The sequence below is a fragment of the Lepus europaeus genome, chromosome 7, assembly GCF_033115175.1.
Source record: "Lepus europaeus isolate LE1 chromosome 7, mLepTim1.pri, whole genome shotgun sequence".
NCBI lineage: Eukaryota > Metazoa > Chordata > Mammalia > Lagomorpha > Leporidae > Lepus > Lepus europaeus.
In genome coordinates, this window is record NC_084833.1 from 28,574,271 (window position 1) to 28,594,802 (window position 20,532).

Below are 20,532 nucleotides of genomic sequence, written 5' to 3' on the forward strand. Positions count from 1 at the left end.
GACAGTGGAGGATGGCCCAAGTGCACCTGTGTGGGAGAGTCAGAAGAAACTCCTGGCTTCAGATCAGCTCAGCTCTGGACATTGCAGCCATGTGGGGAGTGAACCAACAGTTGGAAGACCTTTCTTTCTGTCTCTCCCTCTCTGTGTCTGTAACTCTACCTCTCAAATAAATAAATTGATTAAATAAATTTTTAAAGGGATTAGATCTTGTCATTTCCAACAACACAGAAAGAATTACAAGTCATTATGTCAGGTGAAATAATACAAGAACAGAAAGACAAACATCACATGATCTCACCCACAGAATAGAATTTAAAAGTATAACTGAAGTTATCAGAGGCTGGGGAGGGAAGGAGGAAGACATTAATGGAGAATGATTGATTTATAAGTTCTAGATTATAGCTAGCTAACAATAAGAAGTTCTGGGGTTCTATTGCACAACATGGTGACTGTAAATAAAGGTAATGTGCTGTATCTTTCATTATGAAAAACAAACTAGAAGACAGAATTTTGGAAGTTTTTACTATAAGGAAATGCTAAGTGCTTGAAAGGATAAATGCAACCTGATTAGACATTATACAATATATACATGTACTGAAACATCACAAAGTAACCCATAAATATGTACAAATTTTAAATGTTAAAACTTTTGGGGCCAGTGCTGTGGTGTAGCAGGTAAAGCCACCACCTGCAGTGTCGGCATCCCATATGGACACCAGTTTGAGTTCCGGCTGCTCCACTTCCGATCTAGCTCTCTGCTATGGCCTGGGGAAGCAGTGGAAGATGGAGACCCAGAGGAAGCTCCTGGCTCCTGGTTCCTGGCTCCTGGCTCCTGGCTTTGGATTAGTGCAGCTCCAGCCATTGCAGCCATTTGGGAAGTGAACCAGAAGACAGAAGACTCTCTCTCTCTCTCTGCCTCTGCCTCTGCTTCTCCATAAATCTGCCTTTCAAATAAATAAATATTAAAAAAAAAAAAACCTTTTTAACCACATTTCTTTAAACATTCTTGGTCTCTACTATTGTAGAAAACTTACTTCCCCATTTTACCTTTTGAAAGATAAGTAAAAGTGCTCAGAAACTCTTCATATGTTTGCTCATGAGAATTAACAAACTTATCCAAGGCTTCTTCAATTACGCGATCTTCATCCATTATCTTCAAATCTGATATTTGGGCAGGCATTCACAAGGCCACTTTATCTATGAGACAAAGAAAAGCGAGAGCTAGAATCGTAGAGCACCAGCCCCTTGTTAAACACTGCCAATGAGGGCTGGGAGGGGGAGGATTCCAAGGCTCCAAAAGGACAGATGCAGACAGTCACTAGAACTCTAATGCAAGCACACAGGGTTTTACTCATTTCTTTGCTGCTGAATTACTATCACGATTTTGGTTTTTTGTTTCAGTTTCCCCATTATCATCTTCTTAATTCACAGTAACATCATTATACGATTACATGATTAGAAATACAAAGCCTTTCAAAGTGAGAAGAACTTTACAGAGTACCTCAACAAACCACCCATCCAATAACAATCAGCTATAAGAGCGAGTATTTACTGGAAAATCATTTGGCACTTGCTTTGTATCAGGAGCCATTCAGAGCACTTTAATGTTAGCTATCGTAACACCCCTAGACAGTCACAAAGCAGGGAGAGGGAAACGTCTGTTCTAGGCAGCTGCCCTTCAGCATTCCACTATGTTCCCCTCCACCCACGGTGGCCTCCTCTCCTGCGCTGCAGCTGACAAGCAGTTCCCTTGCCTGTGACTTAGTACATCAAGGCACTGGAAACTCTGACCATTCCGAAGATGCCTTTGGACAGTTCTGCTAAAAAGTTATAAGACTGAAGCTAAATCCATCTTCCTGTACCCTACCCCAATGGGTCCCTGAACCTCCGAGGTTGTACTCAAAAACTTCCACCCTTCTCATACCTGGCATCCTTTCAAATGTTTGAAAAAACCCATGCTGTCCTTTTTTAATCTTCTCATTTCATTTATTGAGATAAATTTCTCTTTCCCAACCCAGCTCAGAACCCGCTCTCTGTGCAGGCTTCACCCTCTCATCTCCCACCACCACCACAGGGAGAACTAGTCGTGACTTCCCTGCGCTGTGTACCCTGCTGTATTAGAAACAGCCGTGCACATATCTGTGTCCTCTACTACACTCGGACAGGCAGAGTCTATGTCCTTTCATCTCTGGATCCCAAATGCTTCACAGTTCAGCATGTGGCATACAGCTGGCAGCCAATCCGTCCGGAACTAACATTACTCATTCAAGCAGGCACAATAGCCAAATATTGCTAGAAGCTGGCCAAACACTCCGTTAAACTTGCATAATAACTTCACTGGTGTTTTAGAGGTCCTAAACCAATCTACCTGGAAAAGACTTCACATTGCTGCAGTTGGACTCCTGGCTGCTCTTCTTCCAATCCAGCTCTCTGCTACGAACTGGGGAAGCAGTGGAAGATGGCCCAAGTCCTTAGGCCTTTGCACCTGCATGGGAGACCCAGAGGAGGTTCCTGGCTCCTGGCTTCGGATTGGCACAGCTCCAGCAGTTGAGATCAACTGGGGAGTGAACCAACAGATGGAAGACTGACTCTGACAATCTCTTTCTGTCTCTCTCTCTCTCTCTCCCACCACTCTCCTTTTCTCTCTGTGTAACTCTACCTTTCAAATAAATAAAATAAATCTTTAAAAAAAATATGCCATCAGACCGGAAGACAAGACTCCAGATACAGCCTGGATTTGGAGAGCGTTGACTAACCCTCATATTTTAAATACTGCACTTTTGATATGTAGCTGAAGATCCCATTCACATTCCTGTTGGCTGCTCTATTTTGTCAGTTCATTTACAACACTGCTAGCTAAATGTCTGTCAGCCTCAATCCTGACATAGTTTGAACTTTGTTTTCACTTGTGCTATTTCATCTTGTTAAACTCCATTTGTTCTGTATGAAATATTATGCTTACACAGCTTTGAGGAAAATTGACTATCTGCTGAAACCAGAAGTGTAATTACTGCCCAAATGACCAGTATAATACATGGGGTTCTCCATTATTGTAGGGCAGGAAGAGAGAGTGCCAAGATTTCTACTATTTTTCTGAAACGAGAGAAAATATATTACCTGTTACTAATTTCTTCTTCTCCAATTCCTTTATATACTTTTTTTTAAAAATTTATTTTATTTGAAAGGCAGAGTTACAAAGAGGCAGATAGAGAGAGAGAAAGAGAGAGAGAGAGTTTTCCAGCCACTGGATCACCCCCCAGATGGCTGCAATGGCCAGAGCTGTGCTAATCCAAAGCCAGGAGCCAGGAATGTCTTCCAGGTCTCCCACATGGGTGCAGGGGCCCAAGGACTTAGGCCATCTTCCACTGCTTCCCCAGGCAATAGCAGAGAGCTGGGTTGGAAGTGGAGCAGCTGGGACTAAAACCAGCACCCATATGGGATGCCAGCACCACAGGCGGTGGCTTTATCCATTATGCAGGAGCACTGGCCCCCCTTTATACACTTTTATACTAATCAAACCGATGTATGAAAGGTAAAAATGTAAAGATAGTCCTAATTATCTCCTGGTCTCAGAAATCCCATCAAAGGTAAACTCTGTCTTTATGTTTATAGAGAATGATAGAAACTTTTTTTTTTTTCACAAAATGGGACATTATATACATTATTGTTTGCAACTTTTTAATTCAATAAGTTATCATGGACCTATCATGATATCAGTATGCACAGATCTAACCTATCCTTTTAAATAGCCACATAGTCACAGCCTAGCTCTGCCACTTACTGTGTAATATGGGAGAAGTTACCTGACCTATCTGGACCTGTCTCCCCTCATTTATAAAAAGGGTTGGAACAGTACAGGGCTAGTGCCAGTGCTGTGGCGCAGTGGGTTAAGTTGCTTCCTGTAGTGCTGGCATCCATATGGGCACTGGTTCCAATCCTAGCTGCTCCACTTGCAATCCAGCTCCCTGGGAAAGCAGCAGCAAATGGCCCAAGTCCTAGAACCACTTCACCCACATGGGAGACCCAGAAGAAGCTTCTGGCTTCAACCTAGCCCAGTTCCAGCTGATGCAGCCATCTGGGGAGGGAACCAGCAGACAGACGCTCTTTCTGTGTGTTTCCCCCTCTGTCTGTAACTCTGCCTTTCAAATACATAAATAAATCTTTAAAAAAAAAAAAAGTATGGGTATATTCATTAATTTCAATTCCAAAATACTAAAGAGATCACAAAAAACAAATGTTCATAAGGTGATACTCAAACTCATCTTATGGCAAAACCTGATCTGAATTAATTGGCGAGTACCCGTGGCTTTTATTTCTTCTATTTAGTGAGACTATCCATATATTTCTCTGCAGAAATATGCTGGGCTTACCTATGAGCTGCTTTCCCAGGCCCCCAGGAAATTTTGTAGAAAACATAGCATATGCATTGATTTCCTTTCTAAACTCTAAAAACTGTGGAATTCTGAAAACATCTGATGGCAAGTTTCAGATACAGAATTACGAAGTCATGTGTGTATTCATAGGATTGCTATGAGGATTAAATGAGCATACATGGCACCCTAGAAGCATTAGCAATGATGATGCACCAGTCTTAGTATATCTGTTGTGACTGTGAACACTCTGACTTTGAATGCACCAAGGTTGAGAAGGATAAGTCAAGATAATTCCTCATGTATTACAACTCCAGATAAAACACAGTGAGGTAGACGATTGAGTGAGGGAAAAATGTGTAGCTATGTATAAACTTAAAATGAAAGAAACAGTTTCAAGCTATTGCTACCTGAAAAATAAGGAATATGAAAAATCATCTGTTATGGCTTATGCAAATTTACCTGAAGTACTGCCAGGCTTCAGCAATGCAAAGCTTAATAAATTACAGTTGCAGTAGCTAGATAATAAATATCGATAAATAACCTGGAAGGTGGCTATTATTTCACTATCAGGGAGACATGTACTTAATTACAAGAATTTCAACATCAATCTACTTTTCCAGGATTGGAGCCCAGCAAAATTACAACAATGCATTATATCAATCTCTTGCTCACACTATCTCTGGCAATCTTCTTGAACAAATAACAAACAGAAACAGCCAGGCTATGGCTTCTACTGCAGTAAATATCTTGTAAGAGTGACAATAGAAATGCCAGTAAACTTCTTTTCCAATTCTCAAATCAATTTATTTGGAGTATTTACCTTTAATAGACCTCAGTAGTACAAAAAGGCAAAGAATTAGCAGATATGGCTAGCACAAAAGTCTTTAATTTCATTCATATGATTAAAACAACACAAAAGTGGTGTAGTGGGTAAAGCCACCGCCTGTGGTGCCAGCATCCCTTATGGGCGCTGGTTTTAGTCCCAGCTGCTCCACTTCTAATCCAGCTCTCTGCTATTGCCTGGGAAAGCAGTAGAAAATGGTCCGAGTCCTTGGGCCCCTGCACCTGCATGGGAGACCTGGAGGAGGCTCCTGGCTCCTGGCTTCGGATTGGTGCAACTCTGGCCATTGCGGCCAACTGGGGAGTGAACCAGCAGATGGAAGACCCCCCGCCCCTCTCTGCCTCTCCTTTTCTGTGTAACTCTTTCAAATAAATAAATAAATCTTTAAAAAAAATTTAGAAAGAGAAAATGTCATGTTTCTATTGACTTTTGAAAGATCTGTACTATCTATTTTCACTATTTGAAGAATTTAAGAAATACCCATCTTCAAATTTATAACTTTCTTCATCTATAAAAATATAAACAAACTAATGTCAAAAGTCCTCAGGGACTGGATCTGAGGCTGTGGCACAGCAGGTTGAAGCCCCAGCAGGTAGTGCTGGCATCCCATATGAACACTGATTCACGTCCTGGCTGCTGCTCTTCTGATACAGCTCTCTGCTTATGGCCTTGGAAAGCAGAGAAAGATGGCCCAAATTCTTGGGCCTCTGCGCCTACATGGGATACCCAGAAGAAGCTCCTGATTCCTGGCTTCAGATTGGCTCAGCTCCAAACCAGCGGATGGAAAACCTCTCTCCGTTTTTAACTCTGTCTTTCAAATAAAATAAATCTTTAAAAAAAAAAAAAAAAGTCCTCAGGGGCTGACAGAGCAGATAATCATTTCCCAGACAGCAGAGTGGGTTATGCAAATGCTCGTGGTTTTCTAAAAGGAAGCAATGCTTTTCAGTTACCACTCATGTGCTTCTGTGTTTTTATCATGAGGTGCTTTTCTACAAGAAAAGCAGAGGAAGGACACTTACCCTGGTAACCAGATTCTTTGTTTTGGTTTGCTTTTTATGTTTTAAGGCATTGAGCTCCACATGAAAGACCCAGAACGTATTAGAAAGACAAGAAAATGTATGTATCTGTTCGTAAATCATAAGCAACACTTCGCAATCATTCAGGGAGCATGCATTGCTCTACTTGGATGACAAAACTTTGCTGGAAGACCCCAAGTTTTCTCCTCTCTAAGCCAATGAAAAATAGCAAGAAAAAAAATCACATAATCTCTCCCAAGTCCTGTTTCCTGTAATCAAATAATGAAACCAACAGCCACTTCAGCCAGCTAATGTTGTATTCTCTATAAGGACATTATTATAAAATATAGTATTTGAAATTATCACCACTGGTTTAACACATCTGTGCTGTTTCTCTTCAGCTTCCTGCCTAATGAATTTACCCAAATAAAACTCAACCTTCAGAGACAAGAGTGCTAAATCACAAGTGGGATGAATGGGAATCCTCTCTCAAAGTCCAATGCCTGTTTTTTAACAGCACAAAAGATTATACATCTGCAACAAGGTTTTATTTTTTTTTTCATTGTGAGGTTTACCACTTCTACTTAAAAATAACAAATAAAAACACATGACTAAAGCAGCATTTTGTCAAAAAGTTATAGTGCTCAAGAAGATGCTACTGCTATACTGAAACGTAAGATGAGATATTATCAAAATATTCACTTTGCCTAAGAAAATAAAACCATCAACCTTAACCCTTCACAGAGTGGGTGTCCTTTTATATGTGTGCACCAAATTACACTGTAAACACCAGATTTGTTTCTATGAAAGAAAAGACCCCGTATGAACTGATTTCTGTTTCCTCAAGTGAACAACAATGTCTTTGCAGCAGAAGATGGTCCAAGTTCTTGGATCCCTGCACCACATGGGAGACCCAGAAGAAGCTCCTGGCTCCTGGCTTCAGATCGGCCCAGCTCTGGCCATTGCAGCCATTTGGAGAGTGAACCAGCAGGTGGAAGATCTCTCTCTGACTCTGCCTCCCTGTAACTCTGCCTTTCAAATAAATAAATCTTAAAAAAAAAAAAAAAAAAAAAAAAAAAGCAGGGGAGGGGAGGGTTCAGTACTTGACTTGATTACCACAAACACAAATATCACAAACAGATCTCATTCTTTCTACAGGACTCCACTGTAATAAAGGAATGACTCTGATGTATCTTTCAGGATTTAAAACTAGAACAAGATGGAATTGAATGAAGTCTTGTAAAATAAAGAATAGAAACCTTTGCCTTTGTGAAGGCAAAATAGTGAATTTTATAAAGGATTTTAAAAAAAAGTCAGAAAATTTTTTTGTACACAAGGCTAGGTAGAGTTGTTCGGCTTGCCACAAAACCCAGGATCCATAAAAAACTGATAAACTGAACTTTGTCAAAATTTAAAAATTTTACTCTACAAAATACCCTGATAAAAAGATGAAAATAGAAATTACAGACTGAAAGAAAAATATTTATTTCCTATCCAACAAAAGACTAGCATCAAGAATACTTATTAAAAAAAAAAAACTCTCAAACTCAGTATCAAATTCAATTTTAAAAGGACAAAACACAGGCACAAATATTTCACCAAACAGGATATGCTGGCTGTTACAGAAATGAAAATTAAACTCACAATGAGATACCATAAAAATGGCTATAATGAAAAACAGTGGTATCACCAAATGCTGGCAAGGATGCATAGAAACTAGATAACCCATTCATTGTTGGTAGGAATGTAAAAGGATTCAGCCACTCTGGAAAACAGCTTGAACATTCCTTTTAAAACCAAATATGGACTTAATATGTGAACTAACAATTGCCCTTTTGGATATTTTCCCAGAGAAATAAAGACTTATTTTCATGCAAGAACTTGTACACAAATGTTCATTGCAGCTTTACTGAGAAAAAACAAACGAAATCTGGAAACCACCTAAACGTCCTTCAACTGATAAAGTATTAAACAGACTGTGGTACATCACACCAAGGAATACCACTCAGCAATTTAAAGAAAAAACTCTAAAGTGGTTGCTGGGTTAGATACTGGTAGGAGATGGGGATGAATATAAAAGAATATAAGTGAGTGTGCCCATTGTGCCCGTGGTTATGCAAGGCTACATATGTGATATACCTGAGACACACTAATGAGCGTAAGTATAACTGGGGAAATCTAATCATCTGCGTGAATTGTACCACCAACAATTTCTTGATTGTGATAGTTACTATAGTTACACAAGATGGTAACACAGCAGAAGACTGTATGAAGCACACATGGGATGGGATTCCGCATATATTTCTGAGCAACTTCTGGTGAATCTATGATTATTTCCAAATTAGAAGTTTAAAAAGGGGAAAGGAGAAGAAGGGCAAGCCAACCAAGGCAAAAGAGATTTAAGGAGAGAAAACCATCACTACATGCTTCCCAAGAATATTAGAGCTGAGCTGTGTTGATTGCTTTGCCTCTGCAGACAGCTCAGGGGGCTGGGATTAATGCTAGTGCAGAAAATTACTACTAAAACATAGGAATACAGGGGAATTATATCAATTGAAAAAAATGAATCTAGATAAACCTATGGATAGCATCAAACAATGATCTACACAAAAGTTCAATTAACATTTCTATGTAATAACAATGAAAATAAATAAACTATTAAAAACACAATATAATTTGCAACATCTCCAAACAATTATATTCTTGAATATCTGCATTAAGGATCCCCAGAAAAATAGAACCAGTAAGGCATATAGAGATATACATATATAAAAGATTTACTATGAGAGTTTTCTCACATAATTGTACAAAATGAGAAGTCCCATAATCTGGAGAATCAAGTCAGTAGTTGGTGCAACTCAGTCCAGATCCAAAGGCCTGACAAAACCACTTGAAGCCAAGGACATACATTCCAACTCTGAGACTGGCGAACTGAGTACAGGAGAGAGAGTAATGTTGTACACTACAGATTCCAAAGGCCTGACAATCAAAAGCTCCAGTGTTGAAAGGCAGCTCAAAAAAAAAAAGAGAAAATTGGCACCTGTTCCATCTTTTTGTTCTGTGTGTGTCCTCAGTCGGAAGATAACCATCCACATTGGTGAGAGCAATCTCCTTTAGTCAGTCTCCTGAATCAAATGCTAATCTCTTCTGGAACCGCCATGACAGTAGTGGGGGTTGTAGGAGAGAGATGAATAGGATTATTAGGATCTGCATGAGGGGTGGCTGCTGTGATGGAGCTGTTCAGTATTTTTGACCGTGGTGGTGGATACACAATCTAAACATGTGGGGAAAAAAAATCACATAAAATTGAATGCCCCACACAAACTCACAAATGAGCATGGAAAAAAGTGGAAATCTGAACAAGATTGTAAAATGTAAATTGCATCAGGGTGATAATCTTAGGTTGATGCTATGTATAGTTTTGCAAACATGAGCAATATGGGGCTCAGCATAGGGAATACAGAAATAGCTGTTGTTTGCATTTGAATATATGGCTATTTCAATATTTACTGATAAAAACTATTATATTAGAAGGAAAATTTGTATTTGAGAAACAAAAATCTCTATATACTTTCAATTATATCACCATTGCTCTCTCTAAAAAAAAAATTACATGCTTAAGCAAAAATTTTCATCTTGAAAAATTTGCTTCCCTTTCCTGTTCATCCATCCAATCTACTGTAATGAGGTTTCTTGAGGGTATCATTCATTAAGCTTTTCTGTTCATCAGCAGAATGGATAAAATCAATTTTATTTCCCCAAAATACACTCTTCCTCCTAGCTGTTTACGTCAATCCAGAGATGTCTGCGCTGACTCACTAAGGCAGGTCAACTAAGTATTAGATTGTTTTCAATTACACAGTTATAAATCCCATTAAAGAAAGGCAAATGCAAAGAGTTAAGTATCTGAACTTTTTCTCTCTACCTGTTGCCTATCATTTAAAAAAAAATAAATTAACTATGTACAGTGAATCTGTTGATACATTCATAAAGCAAATCTCAGAAAATTTACTGTCTGGAATCAGCCCTATCATCACCATTCTTGTTTCTTCATTTACTTTTCTGAAATTTAGAGTTGTGTGTGAGTAAACTTCAAAAGCTTCATGGAAAAGGGGAACTAAAAGACAATGCACATTTTATGAGTTTTTTTTAAGACTTCCTTGTATAATCACAACACAATACCTTCACCCCCTAAAAAAATTCCTAAAAGTATACTAATGGACCTCTGGACTATTAAATTTATCAAGAAAAACCTACCACACATGTGTATCCTTCATGTTCAAAACTGATCTCCTGTCACAAATGTACCAAATATACTGATGATTTATGGACAATAACGGTATTTCAGTGAACTTTTTCTCAAGGCCTTGATAAAACTGTGACTCCACAGGCAGTAAGGTCTTTGCATGCAGTTTATAGCCATAGAGTCCCAGAATAATATTTTGATCATCCAAGATGTATCAGATCAAATATAACATCTTCACATGGTATGCAATATCCCATTAATGCTTATTTTATCTGTATTGTGCAACAAACATGGAACAAAGGCTTCCATTCTGAAGTTATCCCCTGCTGTCCAACTTCTGAGCATGTCAACCACCTGCACACTGCACAGAACTTTAATTTTTTTAACCAAAAGGCCTACTTCAAAGCAAAACCTACACAGCTGGTAAGGAGCAGGTGTAGACCAACTGAATTAAATCAACTCTGCCTATAGGAATTCATTTTTAAGTGTTTCAAAATGTCAGATCTTGCAAATAAAATCGACCTTTTCATTTGACATTCTCTTAAAAGAAATAAGATTCGAGACGTGTTTCCTATCTATTTTTAATTCTAAATTCCTATGACTATAGAATAATAAATGGGCTTTAAGAGATAACACAGTGCTTCCCAGCTTCCAGTTTTTCTTAACACTTTATTTGCAATTTACCTCAATATATACAACCTTATTTTGGTGCAAAAATAAATTTAACAGCCAATCATAATTCTTTCATAATATGCACATTCCATGAACTTTTTGAAGACACTATGCATGGATTTAAATTTTTTGCACCAAAATAGACTTACCTTTTAATTCCATTTTTCCACAAAATTTCTGAAGTCCCCTTGTATTATTTCTTTTTGCTAATACAATTTCTATTTCTCAAAGAGAGAAAACTTACTCCTTCTGTAAAATAAAATTTGTAAGTAAACTTTTCCTAGCACAACATTATAAAACTCCTGAAACCTTTCTCCATTTTATTTTAAACAAACCATCTTAAATCAGAGAGCATGGAAAATAAGAATCATTCTGTTCAGGGGGCCATACTTCATTGCTTTATATAGAAAATGGTCAGTGTTATTTTCTTCGCTTGACAATCCATCATGCTAACTTGCAGATGGCTTGCTTCTATTTATTTCCTTTTCCTTCCTCTTTTCTCTTCTTTGCCACTTTCAGCTGGGGCTTCTACTAAGGACTTCACTCAACAAGCCAAACACCTTGCTTTCCAACACTACATTACTTCCTTAAAAATTATCCACTTATCAAAAGGATATAAAGTGTTTATGCCTATCCTAATGCTATGAAAACCTGCCACTGACCTTATTCCAAACACTTAACTCATTGATAGAAAAGCTTAAGTGGTTCCTCCACTTATTAAATGCAGATGGAAATGTTTGAGACATACATTGTGGCTCTTAAAACACACTGTCATGAGCTCCAGAAGCAGTTTCTCCTCTGCCTCCACTCAACCCACTGCAATGTTTTCAGAACACGGATGACTTAGGATAACTAAAACTGTTGAAAGTGAAGCCATGGATAAGAGACTAGTGTGCTAACTTCCAGTCTCCTGTGGAAGACAACTAACCCATTCAGCAAATAATTGTTCTATATACAAATTGCCAGGTTTTTGATATTAGTAAAATCCAAAGTCTAGGCCGGCGCCGTGGCTCACTAGGCTAATCCTCCGCCTACGGCGCCAGCACCCCAGGTTCTAGTCCCGGTCAAGGCACCGGATTCTGTCCCAGTTGCTCCTCTTCCAGTCCAGCTCTCTGCTATGGCCCAGGAGTGCAATGGAGGATGGCCCAAGTGTTTGGGCCCTGCACCCGCAAGGGAGACCAGGAGAAACACCTGGCTCCTGGCTACGGGTCAACGCGGTGCGCCAGCCACAGTGCACTGGCCGCAACAGCCATTGTGGGGTGAACCAACAGAAAAAAGGAAGACCTTTCTCTCTGTCTCTCTCTCTCTCACTGTCCACTCTGCCTGTCAAAAAATAAAAAAAAATTTAAAAAATCCAAAGTCTAAACCACTTGCCTAACCCTACTTATGGGTCCCATTTTGCGTTTCTTATTTTATGTTGACTGAAAATATCCAATGTGTCAACTTTAAATTAATGTTATCAACATTAAAGCAGTCATATACAAATATGTTTACAGCATCATCATTAGGCATAAAGTACAGGTGCCAAAACACAAAGCATCATTAGGCAAGATGTGCTATGTAAACGCTATATACCAGCTATGTCATATCCAGTACTTATACTAGAGGTAAGCATTTGGCACAGCGGTTACGATGCCATTTGGGACACCCACATCCATTATCAGAGTGCCTGGTTCTGCTCCTGATTCCTGCTTCCTGCTAATGTGCACTCTGGAAGACAGCAGATAATGGCTCAAGTAGTTAGCTCCTTGCCACCCATGTGGGCGACTTGGATCAAGGTCCCAGGTCCCAGCTTCAGCCTTGCCCAGCCCTGGCTGTTGTAAGCTTTTGGGGGCTGAACCAACAGATAGAAAGTCAATCAATCAATCTCTCTCTGCCTTTCAAACAAATAATTTTTTAAAAGGTTACTCAGCTAGTAAGTGACAGAACTGAGACTCAAACCCAAGTTTGTTTTCCTCTGATCACTACACGCTATAATTCAACCCACATGGAAACTGGTTAAGTGAACAATAATAGTGGGCGGCCAGGTAAATTGTGCTTCACTTATTTAGTGAATTGTCACACAACTATTAAAATTATGAAGATAACTTTTTTTAGATTTATTTATTTATTTGAAAAGCAGAGTTACAGAGAGGGAGAGGCAGAGAGAGCCTTCCACCTGCTGGTTCACTCCTCAAACAGCTGCAGTGACCACAGCTGGGCCAGCCAAAGCCAGGACCCAGGAGCTCCACCTGGATCTCCTACCTGGGTACAGGGACCAAGCACTTGGGCCATTTTCTGCAGCTTCCCCAGGTGCATTAGCATGGAGCTGGATTGGAAGTGGAGCATCCAGGACTCAAAGGGGCACCCACATGTGATGCCGACCCTGCAAACAGCTGATTAACCCACTCTTCCACAGCCCGGGCCCTAAAGATAACTTCTGCTCTCATGATCACTGTGCAATCTAAATATCTTCCTTGCCTGCGGGTTTTCCATATATTTTCTCATTTAATCTTTTCCCAACCTTCTTTTGAGGTAAATATTTCTATTATTCTTATTTCAGAAATGGAGAAACAAAGCCTTACAGGTGAAGAAGAATCCCTGGAAAATGGCAGAATTGGCAGAGGAAATCAAGTCAACCAAACCTCAAAATCCATGATCTTAATCAATACACAGGAGCTACCTGTTAGAAAGCTGGCACAAGACCTCCCATAATCAGAATTTTTTCTTTCTGAGTCTAGCATTAAAGAAGATGAGAACAAAGAAGAGTAATTCAAAGTTAAAATGACTAGCTTTGGTATTAGTGGTCTCTGCTTTAGGGTCACAATAATGTTTCTCTAAACCACAGTAATTATCTCATTTTTTCTATTTTTCTAAAATGTTTCTAATTTTAATACACCAAGTCTCATCCACACTCTTTTTTTAATCTTTGCAAATAATGAATTGTGTTTCCACTGTTGCAAGTAATGAAATGGTTAAATCTTGAGGTTACACCCCAGTGACTATCTCCCTCAAACATCTAGAGAGAGAGAGAGAGAAAAAAAAAAAAGGTCACAGTCAGTTACTCCCACTAGATCAGTGTTCACTGGAACATCTGGTAGACACACACACACCCTCTCCTTACCATCAGCTTTCTGCCTGCTGCAGTCACAGTGGGCACTCAGTGAATCTTCCCCAAGTGCTGATATTTAATACCTGCTTTAGCTGCAAAGATTCAGAGAGGGGGGAGCAGTCCCTCTGGCCTTCAGGTAGGTCCAATACCTTCATTTCTATGAAAGCTAAAAGATGGGAGCCTGTGTTTGTAAACTTTAAGGGAACAGTGATGTCACACTTCAGCAGCGCTAGTCACTGCTGGACTGGGTGTCTAGATGGGGAAAGGGTAATGTAGAATTTGGAAAATGTGGGGCTTCCTGTTCTCAGGCTACTGCCAGGACTTAACTCCTATGACTTCACAACAGTATTATTCATCTTCATACACAAATTCTTCTCTGACATAAGTGTAGGAAGAAAGACCTGGCCTGGCTTTAATGCCAGAAAAAAATCAAATTTAGTATGCTTCCAAACTGATTAACCATGCAAGACAGTGTTGATTCAAGCACTAAATACCTGCAATTACATGAGGTTGCTTGCTATTTTGGAGCAACCTGTAAGTATGGGCAACACAGAGCAGTAAGATACAAGGCTTCAGAGGATAGCCTCTTTCTTTGGGAATAGAAGTCAGTTCAGACACAAGAGACTACAAACCCAGCCCTCACAACATTAGTCCTCTTTTGATTCTCAACTATGCCCTTGCTTCAGAGTGAATACACGAGAATCTCCCTGCTGAGGGATGTTGGCATGGGGTTGGGAAAATTGTGTAAGTTTATTTGTCCTATATGCCTGTCTTTTAAAAAGAATCTTTAATGTGTTGACTTTGAAACTTCCCTGAGCTGAAGAACAGTGTCTTATTTTTTTAAAACTCTGTCTTTGACTAGTCTATTTAAAGAAAACCCCTTTAGTAGGTTATTTTAGGACTAGGATAATCTTTTAAAAACTCTTTAAAAACCAAGATGTGACTAGTATACTCACATTAAAGCCATGGAAAAAATACAATAGCTGTTCCACTGAAAACATATTCAAGCCAGTAAAACAAAATTTCAATAACTAAACATGGAAAAACAATGTGAAAACACAAGTGTTCCTGTTTATTCTCTAAATACATAATACATCTAGTTAAAATGGATAATCTAAAAATTAAATACACAGACTGTGTTACAAGAGGAGGTAACTCATCTTAGCAGTAGTAAACTTTACCACCGCATTTAGGGCCCTGAAATTACAAAATGAGATAAAGGAGCATTAGAACAGGTCCAAAGCTCTATTTTAAAAATCATTATGGATCTGGACTAAGCTACAAAAACACACCATCTTTCTTATGTCCTGCCCAAGAGAATGTTTCTATTTAATCTACAATAATCATGTTTTCACAGATAAAAGGCTGAAACCTCTATGCCAACTTTAAGATGAAGCCAACAGGCTACAATGAAAATATTTTTTCTTAAAGTTGGCAGTTGAAAAGCCAGTGTTGGATAACCCCTTTGTGTTTGGAATCCATTACCCCTTTATGGCCTATTTTTAGCCCACTGTCAGTCTTTGTGGATGTTTGAAACAAACAGGCTTTAGCTTTGGCGCTCTGTCCACCCAAAATGGGGTGATCATGAGCATGCTCACCCATCATGCTGAGTGTGACCACCAACTGAACTGAGATTCATCACTGTTTCCTTTCAGTTCCTACGGATCACGTTTTCTTAGTTCCTCATATGCCTCCCCTTATGAATATTTGGATAGACCACAAACAAACATCTTCCCAGAGTATTTCACTTGCAGGCAAGTAGCTGAACCTACAGACTACCGTGGTCTGAAGAAGGGAAAGACTTGCTAGCATAACTTTAGTGATGCTTGATCCTTGTCAATCATTACTGTCTCACTTGGTTTAAGAATCCACAAGATTATTATTAAAAAATTACACCTTGAAGACTCTTCTAAATAAGCTAAAACTCACAAGTAGAAGAAATTATTAAGCAATTAATTACATCTAATCTACAGAAGGCAAAAAAAAACAATACCACCACCATCTCCTCAGACCACAAATTCTTAATGCACCATGTAAGCATTTCAGATGGCATTAAAGTAAATTATGGTCTCAACAGTTATTGACCACTTGTTAGATGGCAGGCATTATACTATGTGATTTACATGCATGATCCCATTTATTACTCAAAACAACCCAAGGGATAGGTCCGAGCATTATTCCCATTTTGCAGATAAAAAAGAACTGAGAGGAAGTAACTTGCTCAAGGTGGTGACACTGTCAGAGCCCCAGATTTGGATTGAAAGAATCCAATTGTAGGGGCTGCATATGTAATAAGGGTTACATAACAGATCACAAGAGGAACGAGGTAGCTCCTCTTATTTAAACTGAATTCCCTCCAGCACTATCAGTAAACATACTTACTCAGTTCTTATTATTCCGGAGACTATCTTTCTTTACCCACTGTCCTATTCCCAGGTCCTAACACACTCTCTAACCAACTCTGACATTAGAAATAGCAGCTGCCATTACTGGCAGGTAATCGTGCATCAGAAACCCTATTTCTGAAAAGTTCAAGAATAATTGCCTCACCAGCGTTTACAGTGAGCAATGCCCTAAGTGGTTTCCATAAAATGCTAACCATAACCAACATCGATCTATGAGATGGGCAAGACTGTATGGTTTTACAGATGAGGAAACAACTTCAGAGGGGTTAAATCACTTCCCAAAGACATGCAGTTAGTAAGAGAGCCAGGATTTGAATCTAGTCAGCACTCTTCAGCTGTTTTGTACTACTTTTAAGCAAATTAACAATCTATTCGTAAGTCAGTGAATCTGTGCTATTTCGCTTCCCTTAACACTTTGTGCCTGGGATGTCATTCACTCTGCAAACAGGAAGGGTACTTGGTAAGTAACAAACAGTTGTCACGCTGGCTTCATCTGATGAACACCTTTTTTAACGCTGTAATACAGACGTGAAGTCCTGAGTGAATCTGGCACCTCTTTGCTTAGTGTCTACTTACAACAGAATAACTAACCAATTATCTCTAAGTTCTCGGGCTGGAAAGAGGCCTGAAATAAATTACCAAGAATTCTATTTTCCTAGCAAGACCAGGAGGAGGGGGAAATGTGTTTAAGAACATTCTCTGCTCCCCTAAAAGAATCCAAAAAAGGAGAAACGACGGTTAATAAAGCGTCCCTCGCCAAAGTCTACATTGTATTTCCGTTACTAGATATAGTAGTTTTAAAAAAAAATCAATCATCGGGCCATTTCTTGCCGCACTCTGGCTAGTCAGAGACCCAACGTTAACTTCTGTAACGTTTGGTAACCTCGGTGCCCGGTCAACCTCCTGCCCCAGCAGCCCTCGGACCCTCCGAGGAGCAATTCTGAGCTGAGCGCCAAAGTCGGACACCTCAGCCGTGGCGTCGGGTCAGAGCGCGGTTTCCAGGCAACCGCACTCCGGCCATCAGCAGTCGCGCTTCCTACTTGGTCCCCTTGTTATGGCTGCCCACGAGAGGCTCCCGCGACACCCGGCCAGGGTTTGGCCGTCCTCCTCCTGGTGCGGCAGCCCTCCCGTGCCCCGGCCGTTCGGTCTGTGTCAGTCACTCTCACCTCCCAGTCCCTAGTTTTCCGCCTTGGCTGTCATCTAGTCATTTCGCACTTTCCGCGTCTTTAGTCAGACATCCTAAAAAGTCTGCGTTCCTGGAGCAACAAAGACAAGTTACGGTAGCTACACAGAGAATGGATTCCTGGGAAATGGAGTTCTTTCGACGGATGCGTAGTGATTCCTTAAGGAAAAAGACTACAATTCCCAGAAATCTCAGGGAGGATGGTCCATGTCTAAAACATGTCCCAGCTACTTAAGTTGTATTAGGCGGGAACGTTCTGGGTCTCTTTGCTCCTCGAACTAGCTGGATTTTGCTCACTGCAAACATGAAAGAGCACTAGTTTTTCACATGATTTTTCCATGTGAGGGGATCTAAACACAGTGATGTATATGAAAAGACACTCTAAGTCGTTTTATTTTGTTAATCTTTCAGGTAAAAGATCTACACACAATCCGAAAACATGTCGCTGCAGATGATAACAGTCAGGAATAACATAGCCTTAATTCAACCAGGCTTCTCACTGATGAATTTTGATGGGCAAATTTTCTTCTTTGGCCAAAAAGGCTGGCCCAAGAGATCCTGCCCCACTGGAGTTTTTCATTTTGATATAAAACAGAACCATCTCAAACTGAAGCCAGCAGTTTTCTCTAAGGATTCCTGCTATCTTCCTCCTCTTCGTTACCCAGCCACTTGCACATTCCAAGGCAGCTCAGAGTCTGAAAAACAACAATATATCATCCACGGAGGGAAAACACCAAACAATGAGCTTTCAGATAAGATTTATGTCATGTCTGTTGTTTGCAAAAACAACAAAAAAGTTACTTTTCGCTGCACAGAAAGAGACTTGGTAGGAGATGTTCCAGAAGCCAGATATGGTCATTCCCTTGATGTGGTGTACAGTCGAGGAAAAGGTATGGGAGTTCTCTTTGGAGGACGCTCATACATGCCTTCTAGTCAAAGAACCACAGAAAAATGGAATAGTGTCGCTGATTGCCTGCCCCATGTTTTCTTGGTGGATTTTGAATTTGGATGTGCCACATCCTACATTCTTCCAGAGCTTCAGGATGGGCTATCATTTCATGTCTCTATTGCCAGAAATGATACCATTTATATTTTAGGAGGACATTCTCTTGCCAATAATACCCGCCCTGCCAATCTGTACAGAATCAGGGTTGATCTCCCCTTGGGTAGCCCAGCCATAAATTGCACAGTTTTGCCAGGAGGAATTTCTGTCTCCAGTGCAATACTGACTCAGACTAACAATGATGAATTTGTTATCGTTGGTGGGTATCAGCTTGAAAATCAAAAAAGAATGGTCTGCAACATTGTCTCTTTAGAGGATAATAAGATTGAAATTCATGAGATGGAGACCCCGGATTGGACTCCAGATATTAAGCACAGTAAAATATGGTTTGGAAGCAACATGGGAAATGGGTCAGTTTTCCTTGGCATCCCAGGAGACAATAAACAGATTGTTTCAGAAGCATTTTATTTCTATATGTTGAAATGTACCGAAGATGATGTGCATGAAGATCAGAGAACTTTCACAAATAGTCAGACATCAACAGAAGATCCAGGGGACTCCACTCCCTTTGAGGACTCAGAAGAATTTTGTTTCAGTGCAGAAGCAAATAGTTTTGATGGTGATGATGAATTTGACACTTATAATGAAGATGATGAAGACGATGAGTCTGAGACAGGCTACTGGATTACCTGCTGCCCTACTTGTGATGTGGACATTAACACTTGGGTGCCATTCTATTCAACTGAGCTCAACAAGCCTGCGATGATCTACTGTTCTCATGGAGATGGGCACTGGGTCCATGCCCAGTGCATGGATCTGGCAGAACGTACCCTCATCCATCTGTCAGAAGGAAGCAACAAGTATTATTGTAATGAGCATGTGGAAATAGCAAGAGCACTACAAACTCCCAAAAGAACCATACCCTTAAGAAAGCCCCCAATGAAATCCCTCCACAAGAAAGGTTCTGGGAAAATCTTGACTCCTGCCAAGAAATCCTTCCTTAGACGGTTGTTTGACTAATTTTGCAACAACTTTTCAGATCCACACACATTAAGCTTTTAAACCTTTTAAAACCTTGACAATGATCAACATTATATTTGTATTTTTGTTTATTGGAAATGCCTGTGCTTTCTTTTAGTTATATGAATTAAGTTCTAGGAAAAGTATTTTAATGCAATGTTAAATATAATCATTCTAGGACCTATTCATTTTGAAAATATTTCTCTTAATATGAAATTTCTAAAATATGAATTTCTGATCTGAATTTTTCATTCAAGCAATATTAAACACAGAAGCATTAGTAATAATCAAGGTATGTTTATATATCTAATATGATTTTTGGTAACAAATACTCTATGAAACAGTTAAGACGAATTTAACCAATATGAATTAATTCCCCAAAGGAATTACTCAGATTTTGCACAGTGTAGCATGTTGGTGGTTGAAAAAAATTAAAACTAATATTAATTGTATTCCATATTAGTGATTTTATATATCTGTATCCCATTGGATTATGCCAATGTACAGGTGATATAGATATAAATGCAAATGTAGATGTAGAGATAGAGATAGATACAGATACAAATATAGATCAACTGAATGGAAGAAATGAGAAATATATACTAGGTTTAGTACATTTTCATGCATCTACTTTCTTCAACTGCCTCCTCCCTAATATGTGATGCACAGATGATTTGCCAAA

General features: G+C 39.5%; 2 protein-coding genes across 4 annotated transcripts in view; one reads left to right on the forward strand and one right to left on the reverse strand.

The window, feature by feature from the left end:
* Nucleotides 1-17,937, reverse strand: part of IFTAP (intraflagellar transport associated protein) — an 83,069-nt gene extending 65,132 nt beyond the window's left edge. For 2 of the 3 annotated variants that reach the window (XM_062198032.1, XM_062198030.1), the window contains exons 1-2: nucleotides 17,811-17,937; nucleotides 1,048-1,197 (exon numbers count right to left, since the gene is read on the reverse strand). In XM_062198032.1, the coding sequence (XP_062054016.1) occupies nucleotides 1,048-1,180 (133 nt within the window). In that variant the 5' untranslated portion in view covers nucleotides 1,181-1,197; nucleotides 17,811-17,937. Of the gene's footprint in view, nucleotides 1-1,047; nucleotides 1,198-9,270; nucleotides 9,378-17,810 lie in introns of all 3 variants that reach the window. The other variant, XM_062198031.1, reaches the window with a different exon arrangement.
* A 329-nt stretch (nucleotides 17,938-18,266) lies between these two features.
* Nucleotides 18,267-19,850, forward strand: RAG2 (recombination activating 2). The gene has a single exon (XM_062198033.1). It carries the CDS (start codon nucleotides 18,267-18,269, stop codon nucleotides 19,848-19,850), a length of 1,584 nt encoding a protein of 527 aa, XP_062054017.1.
* The last annotated feature ends 682 nt before the right edge of the window (nucleotides 19,851-20,532 follow it).

Bases quoted from the DNA above. Each gene is read 5' to 3' on its own strand.
- RAG2 (XM_062198033.1), top strand. From the start codon at position 18,267: ATGTCGCTGCAGATGATAACAGTCAGGAATAACATAGCCTTAATTCAA.